This window comes from Pseudopipra pipra, chromosome 8 (assembly GCF_036250125.1).
Source record: "Pseudopipra pipra isolate bDixPip1 chromosome 8, bDixPip1.hap1, whole genome shotgun sequence".
Classification (NCBI taxonomy): Eukaryota; Metazoa; Chordata; class Aves; order Passeriformes; family Pipridae; genus Pseudopipra; species Pseudopipra pipra.
In genome coordinates, this window is record NC_087556.1 from 16,923,628 (window position 1) to 16,943,100 (window position 19,473).

General features: G+C 42.8%; 2 protein-coding genes across 4 annotated transcripts in view; both read right to left on the reverse strand.

The window, feature by feature from the left end:
• TLL2 (tolloid like 2) overlaps nt 1-3,688 on the reverse strand; it is a 90,836-nt gene extending 87,148 nt beyond the window's left edge. The window contains exon 1 of one of the 2 annotated variants that reach the window (XM_064662679.1): nt 3,396-3,688. In XM_064662679.1, the coding sequence (XP_064518749.1) occupies nt 3,396-3,546 (151 nt within the window). In that variant the 5' untranslated portion in view covers nt 3,547-3,688. The remainder of the gene's footprint in view (nt 1-3,395) is intronic. The other variant, XM_064662680.1, reaches the window with a different exon arrangement.
• Nucleotides 3,689-13,285: 9,597 nt separating this feature from the next.
• TM9SF3 (transmembrane 9 superfamily member 3) overlaps nt 13,286-19,473 on the reverse strand; it is a 44,176-nt gene continuing 37,988 nt past the window's right edge. For both annotated transcript variants that reach the window (XM_064662709.1, XM_064662708.1), the window contains exons 14-15: nt 19,394-19,470; nt 13,286-14,948 (exon numbers count right to left, since the gene is read on the reverse strand). In XM_064662709.1, coding sequence (XP_064518779.1) covers nt 14,881-14,948; nt 19,394-19,470 — 145 coding nt within the window. In that variant the 3' untranslated portion in view covers nt 13,286-14,880. The remainder of the gene's footprint in view (nt 14,949-19,393; nt 19,471-19,473) is intronic.

Genomic DNA, 19,473 nt, shown 5'->3' on the forward strand with positions numbered 1-19,473 from the left:
TCAGGTTACTGCCCTGTGCTGTCCCTCCTGCCTTGCTGCAGGAGACTATTACATCCTTTGCTAATGCAACAGAGAGGAGCGTGTGCCAGGCTTTTCGCTCCCAGTCTAGCAGATCAACCATCGCCAGTCTGCACTCAACCTCAGGGCATGAGCTGCAGGGGTGAGGAACTGCCAAGCTTTCATGTCATAACCTGCCAGTTCTAAATCCATCACAGCCTCTGGGTCAGAGCCATTAGCCCGCAGGAAAAAAAATAAAAATGTAAAGCACTGTAGTTTTAACAGCTTTGGAAATCATGTAAGCATTTTGTCTTCACAATGGGCTAAGAGCCTGCATTCAATCTGCAGCCACAAGACCATGCACAGGAGCCTGTGCCTACAGCAGTGATGGAAACATCACCACAACTTTCGCAGTTCCAGCTCTGTTTCCACAGACCATCAAAAACTCTCCCTCACAAAACATACTGGACACCTAAGCTTTTCACAGTAGGTCTGCAACCACTGCAACCCTCTCTCCAGTCATGCTTCTCAACAGATACCGAACTGTCCCACGACTGAAAGAACTCAGGCCCAAGAAAGTTAAGAATTGTCACAGTTATAGCTCATCAGGAACAGAGTGTGACAGACTTCCCAAACAGACTTTAGACAACAGCCCTGACAGGCCCTCTTGGAGAGACAACTCCAACAGTGTCTTCATCTTGCCTCACTTGCAGAAACAGATCTCTTATTAATCCTAGCTGAACTAACCCTCTGAGATGGTGTTTGCAGCAGTGAACACCTGCCTAGCTCCACTGATGGTCTAGGACTGGAAGAGGAAAAAGGCTGCGAATGCAAAGCAGGGTCTAACACAGGTCCACATGGTACAAGTCTTGTTTGGTTTGTCTTGGGGCTAACTTTAAAAACTGGAACCATTCAGTGCACAGAGATAGGTACATGGCATGTAAGGAGTGTCCTGGTCCTTAAGTGCTCTGCACTTTAGGTTGATGCAGCCACATGGAGAAAAACTGGATCAGAGACCCTGGAAGCACAGCCAGTATCTTTCTTCCACAGAAAAGAAGACTGAAACTTGAGAAAGCCGGTAACGGTGCTCACCAGTGCTCACCAGTACAAGAGGCTGCAGCAAAGCAGTGACCTCCGCACGCACACAGACTGGGTGAGAAAGGCAGACTCAAACTACAGTGCTGGAGCCTCAGGTCAGACAACAAGGAAGCCAAAGCAATGCTGGGCTAGGCTGCCGGGCAGCCCCCACCACAGACAGCTGTGTGCCAACACCATCAGAAACACCAGCCTGGTCCTGAGTTCCAGAAAAGGAACCACCTGTGTGACCTCCCCAGGTGTTGTTAATTCCTCCCTTTCTATCGGAAAGAAGACATTGGAAAAGCATGAGAAGCAAACACTGAGGAGTCAGAAAATAAAGATCATTTCTGCCATTTATCCTGCCTGAATTAACAGGAATAACACACAAAGTTTTTCTGCCCACCATGAGAGGAGGTGTTGATGTACAACGAAGGGAGGCTGTCACTGGCAGTCCAGGGTCTTCTCTGTGTGCATGCAGAAGCAAGAGGGAGAGTGCTTGGGAGAGGGGGGTACTTCAGGAGAAGAAAAAAAAAAGGGTCCTGCAGCAAAGGCAGGTAGATGGAAGATTGGGAAAATATTTTTTTTCCTTTTCTGCCACAGGTTCCCTGTCAGATGTAGGGAAATCAAATAAAGTGAATGTTCTCTATGTGGTCCTTAAAAGAGCATTCCTCATCCTTTGCATATTTGACCTGACAGCAACACTCAAGAGTCACAAGTGCAAGTGAGGCACACTGGAGACACTGCTATAATTTGGAGGAGAAAGCAAGGAAACATTTTCAGACAGGAAGGCCAAAGCACTGTACCTGTAGCTCTCTGTGTCATTAACAACTAGTTCCACTGGAAAGAGAGAGGTCAATTCATTACCATTTAGAAGGAGACACAAATACAGTACAGCCCAAACCATATATCAAATGACAGATGACTTGCTGATCAAGGGAACATTTTGCACAAAAAATATTCTGTGGAGAGGACTGAGCTGAAATTTGGAAGAAAACCTATCACATTCAGGCCACATACAAGGCCAGTTAAACTTGCTGTACCAGGCAGAGGGGCTCTGATAGACATTACCTTGACAGAGCTCATCTATGTGAGCAGATACAGCTGCGAGTCCCCCAAAAGCAGGCAGGACAGAGCTGATAACAAGGGAAGCTATCACCAAGGGACACTAAGGAACAGGTAGAAGCAAATTTGGGGGGGCTAAACCCTAACCCAAAAGACCAAGAACACCACACAAAAAGAAACTGCTTTTTTTCAACTCCTACAATACTAAGAAAACAGGACTGTGCACAAAGTTATTTGTAAATGGAACATGACAATCGAGGTATCAGTTGCCAATTTCCCAGCAGAGAAGCAATTCATGAGACCATGACATTCTCTGATAGCTGGAACCAAAAAGAATTACAGTCACAACAAGAGTACCTCTCAGTTTTCCAGAGAGAAAACCTGGGTCCACGTTCCCTTTAAATTAAGGGAATTCAACATTAGGGACAACGGCTGCTCTTGAAGAAATGAAATGGATAAAAAGGGTTGCAACGAGCACAGAACTGAGTGCATTTTTAACAGGGGAACGAAAAACTTCAAGGGGATGGAGGGAGCAGCTGGAGGCTTCCTGGAGAGGATGCGGCAACTCGCAGGCAGCACTAGTGTACCTGGATCCCCCGGGAGGCCGGGCTATGCCTGGGGCGGGTCTCACCAGCTCCCTGCCGCCGGGGAACCCCGGAGAGCCCCGCCGCGCTCCCGCCGCTCCAGGGCACGCACCGCAACTTCGGGCCGGACAGAGCTCGGGACAAGTTGGAACAGCTGCCAACAGGCTGCAAAAATGCACAGAAAAAGCCAATGGGGGCGGCGGGGGGGGGGGAGTACAGGGGCAACCCCGAAATGCAAAGCACGGCCGCACATTTCCCTGGCTTTGCAGAGGGGATCTCGCGCGGGAGGGAGGGGGACAGGTGGGGGAACGAAGAGATGTGGGAGTCGAGGGCGATTAAAAAAAAAAAAAAAGCCAGGCATAGCCTCCCAGCCGGGGCTGCAGCCCCCAGGCAACGGGGGCAGCGGGGTGCAGGCTGGGACACCGAGAACGCTCCCGCACCGGCGGGCCGGGGAGCGGCGGGGGAGCTCGCCGGGCGTCCGCGGGGTTCGGGAGGGCACCGGGATGCCGAGGCGGCTCCGGCCGGGACGGGGGGCTCCCGCCGCCGCCAGGTGAGCCTGGGCACAGTCCGGCCGGGCGGCCCCGCGGCACCGAGGAGCGCTCCGCAGGGACACCTGTCCACCACCGCCGTGCTTCCAAACTTTCTCCCGGAGTTGCAGCCAGCCCGCTTCCCTACCGGCTTTGCAAGGATCGCGGTACTCCATCAGCTCTTCTGCCGTCTCCGGCTCCCCCAGCGTTAAGGAGGCTCCCGGTCCGGCTGTCCCCGCGGCAGGTAGGATGAGCAGGGACAGCAGCAGGCGGCGGAGCGGGGCGGCCCCGCGGCCCATGTCGGCGGAGCGCTGCGGAGCGGAGCGGAGCGGGGCGGGGCGGGCGGGCGGCGCGGCTGCCCGGGGTGCGGGCACTGCGCGGCGGGAGCGGCCGCGCCGCCACCGGGGCCGCGGGGGGCGCCGCCGCTGTCACTCAACGCGCGGGCGGCCAATCACGGCCGCGCCCGCGCCTCTGCCCCGCCCCCGGCGAGCCCCGCGGCCCCGCCCGGCCCGGGGGATGCGGACCCCGAGGGCGGGGAAGCCGCTCCCGCCGCCGCACTCGGGAGGGAGAGCTCCGGTTACGGTTACGGCAGAAATTAAAAATTTAGAGAATATCGGTATTATAGTTAATTACTACTGTTGTTGTTATTTTTCTCTCAAAATAATCGGCGCTTCAGCGGCGGCTAAAGAGAATTAGCTGACCCGCTGCCGGGAGAAACAGTATCGCAGCCTCCCGTGTCTGAGTTGTTAGACCACAGATGTGGAACGATAGGGAAAAAAACCCACGAACTAAAGAACGGGCGAAATTAAGAAAGATGGAACTAGACATCAGGGTGTGTGTTAGTCTCTCTCACCTGCTTGAAGCAGTTTTCAAGGGCAACTGGGCTGTTTTACTGGAAATTTGGGCTTTGGGATGATCCATATGCAGCAAGGCCTGGGAAATGAGGGAGATGGATCGTGTGTGAGATGCCCAGTTGCATCCAAATCTACACCGTGGTATCTGAACTGGTGGACCCCAGCTGCCTGAGGCTATACAATATTTTGGACATCTCTAACAGCAGAGCATGGGGAACACATTGGAAAGCATCATACTTTTAAGGCTGCTGTCTTGTGATGGAGGTAGTTCACACAGGCAGGATGTCTCTTCTATTTCCATAGTGACCATAGGGAAAGGGCAGATGTCCAAAGCCCAGTCACCTCACCAGAAGCTGAAGAGGGCCAGCCAGGTGCTTCCATATAAATTCAACACTGCATAGGGCAGCCCCTGGTCTGACAAGATGTTACAGTCTGAGTCTGGAGCAATAGCTATGGGTAGATCATCTGTTCTCATGCTGCTCAGCAGATGTAGCACTGGGCAGAGACAGTACAGATGCTATACTGGTGAGCGGAGGAGAGTTGACAAGTGTACAAGCTCAGCGGGAGGTTCCTGGGGTGAACATGCATCCCATAATCTTCCTGTGCCATAACTCTGCTCCTTCAGCTGAGTACTTCCAAGCTCCCACGGCAGGATCTTCAAGCAGCATTTGCCATTACAGCATGGGCTGCAAACCCTCCCTTCTCTAAGACAGATAATAGTTTGCCACCAGCTATCCATAAATTTGTCACTTCTCTTCTAGCCTACAGCAATGAATGATAACTGAGCATAAAAAGGCACAACATGATTCAGGCACCTCCTGAGCAGCAAAGCAGGATACTGCAAACTATTCCTGACTGTTCTCCCTGCCTCTCATTTAATATTGTCTTCCCAGAAAAGATAAAGTCAGGAAAATAAAATCCTCTCTAAACCTTCACAAAGACCAAAAAGGCTGCATTAAATCCTGACACAAAGACCATAATGAAAAGCTCTGCTAATCAAACACACTGAAGTTTTTTATAACCGGTCCAAACAAATGCAGCAGCTGGTCCAAGACCTGCATTCAACCTCTAACATCAGTGGTTCTGGCAATAGCTGAGCAGAAGACACACTGTTTCCTCCACTTTGTGCTTCCAAGCCGGTCCTAAAGGATCAATGGAGAAACCTGAAGGAAAGGGATGAGCAGGGGGGGAAGTCTGTGTCACCCATGCGGGAAAGTCCCAGGCTACTTCAGAAGTTGTCACTCAAAGGGTAGAAAGAGAAAACCTGCATGGGAAAGGTCTTGTATTTTCACTGGAAGAGTGAAACATCCTTTTGCTATACCAATCTTGGCAAAATGAGGCAAAAACAGGAATAACAAGAACATATTTCAGTGCATGTGTCAAGGTTGTGGCGAGGACTTACTGCTAATGCTGGATAGCAAACACCTGCCTGGTTGTGTGCTTTCCCTGACAATATTCATTCCAAACTCCCTGCCCTTCACTCCTCACTGATGGTCACCAAATTGGGTATGTAACACCAAATAAAGCTGTTGAGATCAAGCCTGAAGAATATGGGCACTTTGAACAGAAGACCTAAGTGAAGGGCTCACACTTGTGAAGATTTGAAGTGCTGACCCATCCACTGATAAGTGTCCTGAACAGAGACAATGAAAGGAATGGTAACTTTGGAAATCAGTCTAGCACCTGACACCTCATGAGCAAAGAAGCACCTTGCTGCACCACCTTAGCAGAAGATTTGACAGGGGTTTTAGGTACAACTCTCAAAGACCTGAGCACAGGGAACAGAGAAAAGACAGTGCATTCAAATATGTAAAGGAAGAATAACCATCAGCTGGACCAAGGAAGATTTAGATGTCAGGCCAAGCTTTCTAACAGTAAAACAGGGAAACACTAGACCAGATTGCCAGAAGAATCAGGGAGTCTCCATCACTGTATGTTTTTGAAGAGGAATGTAGACAAACACACATCAGAATAAACTTAGTAAGGTAACCATATCCATCTCTTAAGTTTTATACTGCTCATTACCACACTAACAACTTTTATTTTTTCTGCATTAGGTTGCTACTTTTTATGATTTTGTCAGACAGTGTCCAATTTTAAAACGAAAAGCTGATCACCTCTCTGTGCTTCAGAAGAACTCCCAGCTTTTATGAGCTAGGTACTCTTTTCTCTCTGTAGAGAAGGTCTTGGCAACATTACTTTCTGAGTGTATGGGAAGCTGGAAAATAAAAGCTTGAATCCTTGTAAGAGTAGTCAACATTGTGTCATCACTGTCATCACTGTGGAGAGCTGGGCTGTCACACAGTAAGAACAGCCTTTTGTCTGCATGGAAATTGCTTGTCAACTTCTTCCAGGATATCAGTCTATGCTGGGGAGTCCAACCTCTTCTGCATACAGAAGCTCTATTACAGACATGGATGGACATACAAGAGGACATACTACAGCTTTGAAGGAGGAAGAGAGCAAAGTAAAATGTGGATTTTGTGCAATTAGAATGAGTCTGTGAGGGAGTTCAGAGCAATCTATCACTATTATCCAAACACAATAAAGTTGCCCTACTACAGTAGACTCTAATGTGAAAGCTGCTCAAACCTTCTAGAAATAGCTCTCAGTAAAAACCATACCACTTTGCAACTGGCAGCCAAAACAGTGTACACAGAGCAATGACTGCTATCTTGTGTTTAGGAGATGGGCTCATGTCATCTTGATTTGCAGGTGCCACATCAGTGCAAATAAGGAACATTGAAAGCCCTGTGAAAGGATCTTTTTCATCTGAGCTGGTAAAACAGTTGGAGAAGTCTCATAACAGCAGTGCACCTCGTGACACCAACAGTTAACTATCTGGAAAGAAAACAATCCATATCCATCGCTGTCAAAGGCAGCCTTTTCCTTTGCAGAATTCTCTCCTGCCCAACACATGCAAACAAAATCCACTGTCCTTTCAAGCCTCGCTGAGCAAGAATGCACACAGCTCTTTCTGAATAGCATCAATGAGCAAAGCTATGTGTGAGCTACTTAGTGCTGATGGAATATCCCTGCACACATCACGTCCCAAGGCCAAAACACACACAAAGTTTGTTAGGTCTTCCACAAGACCTGCTTCTTCCCTCTTGCCAACACTTGGGGTCCACCAAATCTTCTAACAAAGTGAATGAAGCACCACTCCCCCTTGGAGCCTGTCCCACTGCTGATTCCTCAGCTGTTGGCAAGTTTACAAAAAACCAAACACATCAAGCTAGTTACATCACCTATACAAGGGCAGATGGAGCTGGGGCACACCCCTCTGAACCCAGAGAATTCTTTTCTTCTTCCGTTTGCATTCCAGAACTCATCACTTCTCCTTAAACTTCTTTCATTACTTCTTTTTATGGTAGGAAAGAACTCCTGCTGCAGGTGTAGCCCAATGTGCTGTGCATCACTGCCTACAGGCACCACAGGACACTGCAGAACCATCACGCTCCCTCTGCCTCAGCACACTCTATCAAAGGCTCATTTACTCTGTTAGTACCGTTACAGGCTTCCCACCCTGATGAAGCCTGTTCACTTCCCCATCTCCTTTTTCTCTGTCTGATTTATCTAGCAGTCTATTGCTCTCGACTACCCTTATCACTCATGGAGTTGACCACTCTTGGGATGTCCCTTCTTCCCAGCTTGACCACTGTCATGGACAAATCCAGGTGATAAAATGAATATCGACCCCTGCTCTCTCTTCTTTCCATCACCATTTTAGTCTCTCCTGCAATAGGTTGGGGGTGAGTAATTTTTTATCAAGTTTATTGCATTGTCACCCAGGAAATACCTGCCATAAGGGTAAATGATTAGCTATCCAAAATGAATCTTTAAAGGTGCTGACACATATGTGCTTAAATGAGTTCCAGAGGTTCTGAAATCCGCTGTACAGACTGCAGTCACAGGCACATTCACCTGTGCTTAAAAAGCTCAACATAGATTTAACACAGTCCTGTCATAAACAGGCAGTGACACTTAAGGAAACTAGGAGTAAGTAAGCCATGGTTGGAAAATTCCTTATTGCTCAACAAAGTAGCAGCAAGCAAGATTTTAAGTAATCCCACATACAAAAAAGCACCAAGTATTTTTCCCATCATTACTGCCATCTTTCAACTATGTGAGAAAAACCAAGATACTTCTGGGGTAATTTTGAGCTGTACAGGCACAAGCTGTGGGAGGCAGGGAGAGAAATCTGTCTTGTCTGGAAGTATGAATTTTGGCTTGACCACTGGTTCCCAAAATGAGGCATGTCAAACTGATGTTTCATTACTTCACTTAAAATCCATTTTCAGGGTTCATACAGGAGTCAGTTGTGCTTGGAAAGCATTGAGCAAAGCTGGTGGCTTTGGTGATCACTGCAGCAAGGTTAAGCAGAAGGGCATGGGAACATCTTTGGAAAAGCATCTGCCAGTTCAAAATTTCAAAAGGTGAATCCACTGTTTTTTTCAAAGTATTTTTTGCCATAGGAAAAATTCTGTCTTATTTTTTTCTCTTTGCATAGAGGAATAAATCTGGTAGAGTATAAACATTTCTCCAGTCCTCTGCTATGAGACAAAGATGGGATAGCTGCATTTCCCTGTTCACAGGCAGGCATCCTTTACAGAGGCTGGTAGCATATGCTACCTGTGTTTAGGCTGTTTCACAAGTGGGTAGAATTTAATGAATCTCTCAGAAAAGATGTTGCTTCATGCAGAATTGCCTTAGAGAATTTTCCCAGTTACAGTTTCTGCACAGGATTTTTGTACATAGATTTATCTACAGTAACATCTTCATCCAAACCACACACTTGGCTGTGGCACAGAACATGCAGGTATTTCCTCTCATTGGGTAAGCAATACTTCAAAAAAGGTTCATCTTACAAGTCATCCTTCAGATCACTAAAACAAGGAATGGTGATTTCCTTTTTCATTATTTATTTCACTAAACATATAATTAAAAAAATGTTGTAATTTCAGCTTCAGGCGAAGGCGGATCACTTTCTGGTAGTGAGATAAATTGAAAACTATCCTCAACAAAAATCAACTTCCAGCTAAACAATTTCAAATTACAAGAAATGATTCTGCAGAATTTGAATGCAAAACTTAAGTAACTTAATGGCATCTCTTCAACATTTTATTACACAGATCTCCAACTCTTGCAGGTTAATGGGTGCCTAACTGAAAAACTGTCACATCTCTTTGTAAAACAAACAGTAGGTCATGCTCATTATTCTCCTGCCAACTTCTGGCCCGATATTATAAGGAAATGAGGAGAAAATTTCCATCCCATTCTTGCAGTTACTCCTCTGTAGCAGAGCAAGAAAAGCCTCACACTAAGCTAATTACATAACCCACTTTTCTGAGCCCAATCAAATGATAAGACTAGTGATTCGGAATGAAAAAACAACGTAAAACTAAATCAAAAGGAGAATTACATCTCTAGTAGCACTAGTGAAAGCACTAGAAAAGCACTGTGCCTTGCCTAGTGCTTTAATATATCCCACATTCTGACATTCCTGATACAAACCTTTGGGAAATGAGAATGAGCATCCACAAAAACTTCCTTAGGTTCAGTATTGTGTAATGTTCTCATGATGTTCTCTGCCCTGTTTGAAAGCTTCTCAGGAGTTAAATTACTACAGATCTCAAAACATTTCAGAAACCAAAGAAATGCCTGTGACACACAGTCTTCAGGAAAAAAATATTTACACATACATGTGGTATCTAACTGTAGCATGTTTTTCTAGGTCAGTCAGCTTGTTAGACAGAACTGCGAGAGACTGGACTTTTTTTCCCAGATCCAGGATTTCCAGTTTATAGGGCTTAGGTCTAGGCTTTGGTGAATTGGAATCTATCTAGGTAACTACTGCATCATATGGGTAGGCATGCCTCACAATACTAGGAGAATCCTAAAATCACAGATCTGTAACTGTACATAAACTCTCAATTCTAAAAATGCATGTATTTTCTGGACTGTGTAGTCACATAATGCCAGCTGAAGGATAAGCATGAGCTTGTACAGTTATGTTTTGGAATGCTCCAAGCCTGATTCTGAAGGAGATCTTCTATCTAGAATGTAAGAAAAGTTCCAATGGGTTTGGTTTTCATAAGAAAAGAAGCCTCAGCATGCTAGAACCTCCAGAGATTTGATATATTGTTCTGTATTGTATTATTAGGAGCTGGTGAGAAAATTAATGTATCAACAAGCCAAACATGTTGGTAGCAGCTAATAAGATCCCCCTTGTTCATGGCTCATGAATCCTTGGTTTATTACAAAAGCCTTGCACCTTAACAAGTACACTGATGAAAATAAAAGAACTGGTACAGGACTGGGGGCAATGACACTGTGACAGCAAATTTGTCTCCAGGCCTGTCTTTAAGATAGGTTAGTCCACCTTTTTCTTATCCTTTTCCCGAGTTTCTGTCCTTTAAAGTGATTCTCTCCAAGAACTGCTTGAATTTCCTGGAACTGCACAAAGCCTTCCAGCTTCATGGGTTCTCCCATCATCTTTACAATTCCACACCGCCCCCCTCAAGCCATAACCCAAAAATTGGAGGAAAAATTTCAGAAGCACCAAACTAATAATGAAAATAAATACTGTAACAGTCCCTTCTCTGAACTGAAAAAGCATCTACCAGAGAAAAGCACAAGCTGTGAGGAACTACTTGTAGAACTCACATGCAGATGTCTCCTCTGCAAGTTATGAGAATTTTCTCACTGAAGCCACTTAGCAAAATGGAAATGTTCCCTTGAGAGGCTTTGGAAAACAAATTGGACCCAAAGTTTTTTTTCCCTCCTGGGGTACGATGCTCCTGAAGAATGCAAGCCATAAACACACTGCTAGCATCAAAACTTTCAAGTGTGGCTTTATTCCAACAGAAGTCCAACAAGCAGGGGCTTTCATGACTTCATGGCTAACCCTGGTAAACAGATACTTGTTTTAGACAGCAACAGTGCCAACAGCTATTGCAAGGCTGCTCTACCGTAGTGCATTTAGCTAGGAAAGATCCAAGGGATCCAAAACTGGAATTCTTTTTCAATCTACAGTTCCAACAGACTTAAAATGAACCACAAGCTGCACAGTTAAGAATGCATTCAAGACAACAGGACCCCTCTACTCCAGCTCCAAATATTCAGCTTACTTGTCCACAGACTGGAGAGGAGACTTGTCTTTTCTTGAGCTGATGCTTCCTGGACACATTCCAGTGGAAAAACTGCTGATGCACGCACAATTACAGAATTCTGCTGTCTTCAGTGAGGCTGTGTATATATACTTCATTGGCAAATTTGGCTGGATGCTGGTGATGCTGAAGCCAGAGCAAAATGTAACTTTCTCCTTTGTGTTAGCTCTGCAGTAATGGCACTGATAAGAATGTGCTATCAATTTTACCCGGCTTTAGTACCATAAGAGCAAAAAGTATTAGGGTTTGGGGTTTGTTTTTTGTCCTGAAACTTGTTAAAGAAATACACCTAAGACTACCCTACAGAAAACAATTTGTGTGCCCTGTACACAATTTCGAATGTAATTCTGCAGAGGAATTAATAGACATTGTTGCTTCACAACATTCAGTCATCAGAGAGCATAATGTAATGTTTATTTGCAGTCTCCATTACCTCCAGTCCAGCTTTCACCAATTTTCATACACAAAATACCAGAGGTGTTTTCTATATGCACTCTGCCTCAACTGAAAAGATTTACAATTGTACTTATCTAAAACATTTGGTCAAGATTGGCTATTGCTTATGCAATTATTTACTCAATTCCCTGGCCTCTGTACCAGCAGTGGGAAGTGAAGCACTGACCGGCCAATTGAAAAGTTATCAAAAAGCCTGAATTCAAGAACCAGAAACTCCTAAGAAACAACCATGTTAAGAGGAGTGTTGTCTGTAAGAACTTTATTTCTTCCATAAAAGAAGAAGGACTACATCATCTAAGCAGAGAGCTTCCAAATTCTATTAAGCAAGGTGGTTTAAGCTGCACCCCTGGGGTTTTTTGGGGGGAGAAGGGATAGGAGGGAGGAGAGGGGGAGGACAAACAGCCTTCCCCCAAACAGCAACCATAAAGACAAGCTGTTGAAAACTGGTCACATTTTGCACTCCTTCAGAAACCAAAAGGGGAAAACCAAAGAAAACCCCCAACTTACGTGCTCGGGTGGATGTATAAAAATGTCAATTATTTAAACATAGTACTTCTCTGGAGGAACTTGCTTGCAGAAATGAAAGCAATGCCTGTGCACTATCTATCTTTTCAATGTCACTTTAAAAGATATACAATCCTATCTGGATATGTGAAAGCTAATAATGCCAGAGGACAGAGAAAGCAAGTAGGCAGCCCACCATTCTGTGGCATTAAAAAGTGATTAAATGAAATTCACAAACAGTTTAGTGACATTTCTGATAGACTAATCATATAGCAGTATTCTAAATAGAGAAACGGACTCATTATCAAAATATTCCCTTTAAAAAAACTTGTAACTTGGCAGAGTACTTAATGTATATATTGTGTGGAGATAATGGCTTCTCACTTCAGATTTAGAGGAATATGGATGAAAAGAGGGCTTCCCACAGCTGTATGCACTAGAAGTACTAGTACAATATCCAGACTTTGCTTTAAGTCTCCATGTTTTGGAACAAAGGAAAACTAACTATTGACCTAGTTTATAAGCTCATCTTAAAATCAGCCTGTACTTTAAAACTAAAAAAAATTATTTTATTCAGCAGCAGAGTGTTCACCTACAGATACCAATGATTCACTTGAAGCAAAACTTAATTATTTTCGGACAGACTGGTTAAAACTGGCCAGGGAAATCAGAGCTGAAAGCTCAAACACTTTTCAGACATACAGCAGGATGCACTGCTTCCCACTATTACCTACCTGTAGAGTTCCCCCAGGCTCCAACCCAGCACTGCCAAAACACGGATGTTTCTCATTGTGGCTACTGCATTATCAGTACTTTTTATAGAGAGACAATACAGTGCTAGTCAATACAAATACTTGGCTCATTTTTTAAATTCAAGAAGTTGCCTTCTCCATGGCAGGTGTTCTGTTTCAGACAGCCACACTGATCAAAACATCCCTACATGGCAGATGCCTAAAAAAAACCCATTAAAAAAATCAAGCCAAGTGGCTCTCAAATCTGTCACAAACACATTCAGGATATTTCTAGCTAAATACAGTGCATAATTAACAGTGATCTTAGAAAGACTTAACCTTTATTTGCCCATTTATTTTAGTCCACACTTACCCCAACTTTTCCCAGTACACTGGCTGTATCACAAAACAGATTTCTCCACAGCCAAGAAGAATCTTTTTGGGTTGATCATTCACTTTGGAGTTATACTGTACAATATAGTTGTAAGCAAATTCTGAATTCAAAGCAGGGGAGTTGGATAGATGAAAACCACACTTATACTGTATACAGAAACTGGCGTTCAGCAGTAATCCCTTTTCAAACATTTTCAATTGCAAACTCATCTATTTTCACAATCAATACATTTTTGTCTGAAAAGTTTATTTTAGTTTTCTGAACACTCTAAAGCAACTGTGCTTTTGATGTTACACAAGTGTTCAGATAGGATTAACAAAAATTAAAATGTTCTAAATTACAAATTTAATTCCTGTAAGAGCTTGAGAAAAGAAATAGAACAGAAAAGCATGACATACACACATTGTGAAGAAACCCCAAATTTTCATGCAATGGCAGGCAAGATGTAAAAAGCCACCCGAATTCACACATTTTTACACCGAATCATCAGAAAAGTACTCTGTAGTAAATCTGTACATCCAAATACATTTGGGATCTACACCTAAGTTACATTATTTAATGTTATATACACTTATTACCCCTTGTATGATGTCTAAAGGAAAATCTTCATTCAACCCAAACCCAAAAAAAAATGCAAGACTAACTTGGAAAAAAGGAGAATCACTTTAGACATTCAGTTAAAATGTTGGTTTTGTTTTAATCTAGACCTTAGAGTGTTCATTAAAAAACAAACAATCCTCTTCATTTAACATTTTGCTTTCTAACTGTACAGTAAATTGCATTGCAGAGATCACACTCCGTCTTCAGACTGTATTTTCTTTGGATGGATTTAAGATGTAGCTGGATATTACTTTAAAGATAAATAAAGGGAAGTTGGTCCAACTAGAACAACAGCTGATATATTACATGCATATGGGTTTTTTATATACTTTTAATTTTTTTTTAAACAAATGAACGTAGGGCAGTTGATATCGCAAATAAACCAAAAAGCACCTGGAGTCAAAATATAAAACATACCTCCTATCCGGTCAATGGCAGTAAAAATCAGAAGAGTAATCTTTCTGGAACGGTATTTTTACATAATTTAGAAATGTTAAGTACCAGGAAGACTACTAATCAAGTAGTTTTAGCAGCCAAGTTTCCCTCTTTTTATTGAATGGAACAAATGCTTTAAATAAACCGTTTGTCCTCTTCACTGAAGAGAGCTAGTCTATTCATCTTTAATGAGCTAGGTTTTTTGTTTTTTGATGTTGGTTTTTTTTTGGGGGGGGGCGGGCGGGGAAGATTAGCCACGTACTGTAGTAATGCCTACTGCATATAATCCAAGCATTTGCTGTGAACAGTTGGAGAAAGCAGTCAGTAAGAACCTAGGATCAATGGAATAGATGTTACTTTAAGCCATCCACAAAATGGATACCCATATAGTGCCCAGTGTTAAAACCCAAATCTCTTCTCGCGCTTTTTGCTGTGCAAGTTCATCCCCAGGAAAAGAGGAACTGATCCATAGTTCAATTTTCTTATTTCCTTAGTCAATTTTCACATTAGTGTAGATTTTACGAACAAAGGCACTTGTTCCCATGTAACCAATGGCTCCTGCAAAATAAACCAAAAACGTTGAATATGTTAGAGAGCTGATCAAAGTAAAACAGCAATATAAACCACACACACTTAAACAGAGAAAGTCACATAAAGCATGCACTCTGCACACAGAAAATTATCTACCTGCAGTACTTGTTCTCAAACTCCAATTATCCATGCTCCCCCTGAACGTCTGGCAAGAACTTCCCTAGTCTAGCAATCTAAATCCATTAAGCCATCTTACCAAGAGGCCATGCTCACTTGGCCTCGATAAATATAGCAGCCCCCCTACTGCTGCCAATAACCGGGTCCATTTTTTCTGAACAGAGGGTAAAAAACATACAATCACCCACTCTGCAGGGAAGGTGGATGGGAGGGCAGGTTTTTATTATAAGTTACATGCCTTCTGGATGAGTGTTTTATTGGCAGATGGCTTTTTCCCTCCCACAAGGCACAAATAATAATAGATCCCCATCCCAGGAGTCTTACACTCCAAGGAGGTCTGTACAAAGAGATTAAACAAGTAGCAGTTAGTAGTTAAAGGAAATTGCAACCTGTGGTTTTCAAATTAGTAAGAGTCATGAGCAGAGTATGCATTGTCACAGCAGTAATAACAGAACAGGTCACTGGGTTTTTGATAGGGGCAACAGTTTATGCTAAACCCAAAATACTGCAGCACGAAGGACATCCAGAAAAATGAAAGACATGCACTGGACCAAGAACTCTTCTCAGAAAGAGATTCAGCAACTTACCTGGTCAAACCCAGAACCCCAGGTTTGCCAGGCTCAGTAAATACTGTGGGCTTATAATATCCACAGGGAATGTCTTCATCTCTTCCAGCCAAAATGAGAGTAAGTCAGTTTGGCTAACTATCATGTTTGAAATGAAGTTGAAAATCAAGCAAGAATTAGACTACTGCTGTCAGACGGCCAGCACAGTCATAAAATATGGGAAGGATGGAGAAGTCAGGATCTCTAACTGACTACAGAGAACACCTAACATTAAATGATTGGATGCTTGGTAAAGAACAGAGAAAAGATATTTTTCCTTCCTTGAAGCAATACAGAGCAAAGCATGAAACATTTGCAGTGAACTAGGATGCATCAGAATTGCAGAAGACATGTTAAATACAAAAGTCTAACCAAAGCTAGAAGTTTTCTGCTAAACTTTCATTTTTCAGTACAAATATAAAGGGGGTTTTCTGCTTTTATAAAGTACGGCCATAGAGACCTTCAGCTGGCATTGCTGTCTAAGGAGTTATTCAGATCTTGGAAGAGTTCTTTAAATCCCGGGGATGATATGTTAATTTATGAAGTCACAAGATTTTGATTTTTAGACCCCCAAAAGCCCAAAATTCAGACCTAATTAGGAAATCTGCACAAGGCAGACCTGATGCATCATTTCAATGTTTTTGGAGTGGTAAAGACCCTGTGGAGTCAGTTTCTGTACTGCACAGCATTTCAAGTTGTATAAATATCATGGCAACCATTCAGGTGGCCAGCAAACAAGAGATCTGCATTACTAATTTGGGCAAAGTAGGGTTCAATTAAAACAAATACAGCATACACAAGATCAGGATGTTGCTTGCAAGCCTGCCCTTTCAAGGAGAGACCACTACAGCATTTGGACAGACCCAAATGCAGGCTGTGAAGAGAGGTGATGTGAGCTTGGAATCATACAGGGGAACATGCAGATTCTTCTGTAGCTTGTCAAGAAATTAATCTGCCTTATGCAGTAAACGGAGAAAATAACGGCACGGGACTCTTGTTTTAACACTCATGATGTTTTTCCTGTTAAAGCAAACACTGTCAATAGACCCAAGGCCCATTTTAGTTGCTAAACTCAGATACATTCCAGAACTTGTTCTGAGAGTTCCTCTAGTGATGTGATGCCAGGTCTCACAGAGACTTGAGAGAGCAAAGCATTACTTGTGTTTCATTTGGGATCTAGAGAATGGATGAGATGGAAGTGAGGGGGATGAGTAGAGAGTAGCAGTCACATGAGACCACAAGCTCTCATCCCCATAAACAAATCATAACCTATTCTGAATCACAGGAGCCTTATCCATGAAGGCCACTAGTGGCCAATACCCAAGGCAGGGGTTAAGCTTCAAGGCTACTTCACAGGCATTGAATAAAACATGGGGCAGGGAGGCGGAAAGCCTAAGCAATGAGGACTAAAGAATGTCCTCCTGAATCAAATGCAGGGCAGCTGGCTCATCTGAATAAAAAAACACAGTAAAGAGAAATATTTTATTTATGTATTAAACACCTTACCAGATGATATTTATAACTTGGTTATGGCCTACATAGGTTTAGTGGAAATAGACTGCAATCATATTTCAGCAGAACAAGCTTTTAAATAAAGAAAAATATCCAAATATTTAGGAAGAGCAACTACAAAACAAAAAAAAAAATATTAATTCCCATCTATTATTTCAAACCAATTAACACTTACTACAGTTGTGACTTTGTAAGCACAGAATTTTTTTTAAAAGCCCTTCAGGCATACTTACAGTATTTATTTGGATGCTGAAGTGTGGTATTGCAAGAGGCCTTTCTATACTATGTAGCTCCTAAGCCATCCACTAAGTTGGGGAATAAGTTTTATTCTTTTCTGTCACTAAGAGGAAAGGGAAACATGAGGAGCTCAAAAGGTTTGGAAGTTCTCATGGGCTCCCTACTGTCCAGCCCCAGAACTGAGATGCTCTGCAGAGAGCAGCCAACTTTGTGGATCAAAGCATCCCACTACATGTGGGGTTTGAGTTCACTAGGCATTGTCAAGGGCATTAAAACCAGAGTTGGATGATACATGCCTACAGAGAGTTCCCCTGCTGCTGCTTTGGGCCCTAACGAGTTGGTCTCATACCCAACTGTGTGACAGCGAACGCGCCCATTCGCGTGAGCCCCCACAGAACAGCTCCACACACTTTTCACAGGACACGTACAGTCAGGAGCACGCACACTGCACAATTCCTTAACACAAATGTCTTTGTTAGACCTCAATGGCTGCAAGTTCCCTAGACAAATGCTTTTTGACAGGGGATTTTTTTTCTTCACTCCACATGCTGAAAATGGGAGTTCTCAGTAAAAAGGAATCTCACAGCTTCTCTTCCAACACACTTAAAAAGACAAAAAGAAATCTCAATAGTGCTATGAAAATAAAGTTTAGTGTGCTAAAGTATTTTCTGGTTTTGAATAAATTTGGATTTTACTCTAATATTCCATCAAATAGTGTCCTACCATGAGTAGAAAGCATTTGACAATCTTCCTTTTCCATGTTTTAAAAAACATTTTAATTACAGAAACTGGTGGGCAAGCTTGGCTTCTGCATCATACACATTTTAATCAATACCAGCCTGAGCACTTTAAAAAGAAAAGATTAGAGCTGAAAAGTATAAGCCTATTAAAGAAAAAAAATGGCTGCAAGACTACCAAAACAGCAGGGAAGTCTTGTAATGTGCCAAGAACCTGATGAAGCAAGATTAGACTGTATGAGGGAAAAGGGGAACAGGTACTCAACAGTTAAGAGATTAATTCCCTCCCCTTTTTATAAAGCATTGTGATATTACCCACCCTCTTGAGATATCAGGAAATCTATACTTTACAGAATTAAGTTCCTGCAAGACATCATGTGTCTCATATAAACTAAAAGAAATCCTCCCGTTAGTTACAGGACTATTCATTCACTGCTAAGAAGCATTAAATAAAGATCAAACAGAAAAAGCAAATAACATCATAGAAAAGTGCAAAAGAACCAAGAAGCACTTTCTGAAAGTCATAAATAAGAGGATAAAAATAAAGTTAACAGGTGAACAAGTTGATTTGAGTTTATCAGATGACCTCCATGCCATGAACTATGTTTTTCTCTAAACACTGTCAAAACAGTATCTTAAAAAAGCAATGAAATCCAGCTGCACACAGGAGCGCTGCACTCTCCTCACCTGTGAATATTTCAATACTTATTTGTCAAATGTTGAACTGAAGTTTCAGCCCTTTCTGCTCTGGTCACCCTCATATATACATGCCACAAGATACAGACAGTACTGTCATCAATATTGTGCTAACATTTATGCCTCAATGGATGCCCCAGCTCCTTGTCTTGAGGCAACAGTAAAAACTACGAAGCAAAATGCTAGCATGGATTCAACTTAATTTGGAATTTATTTTGCAGAATTTCTTCCCAAATATTGAGTCTTTCAAGCTTGCATTGAGGGTGAAATTCTCTGCACAGTGCATAAATTATCTTTCTGCCAGAAGACACAATACACAAAAATCTTTTATATTAGGTAGGAACAAAGTATAAGCAGAGAACTCTTCAGATTCTTTTTAAAGATTCTAAGCTTTTTTGAGCAGACCTTGCAGACACACACATTCCACCACCAAAACCATAAGCTAAATTCAGAAATATGACAGTCTGAAAAATTCTGTTAAAAAAATGTCAAAATATCTGAAACTTACCACACATTATTCCCAAAGCTGTGCTAAATACTGCCATATAACCAAAGTAAAATGATGTCTGAAACAAGCCATACATCCTG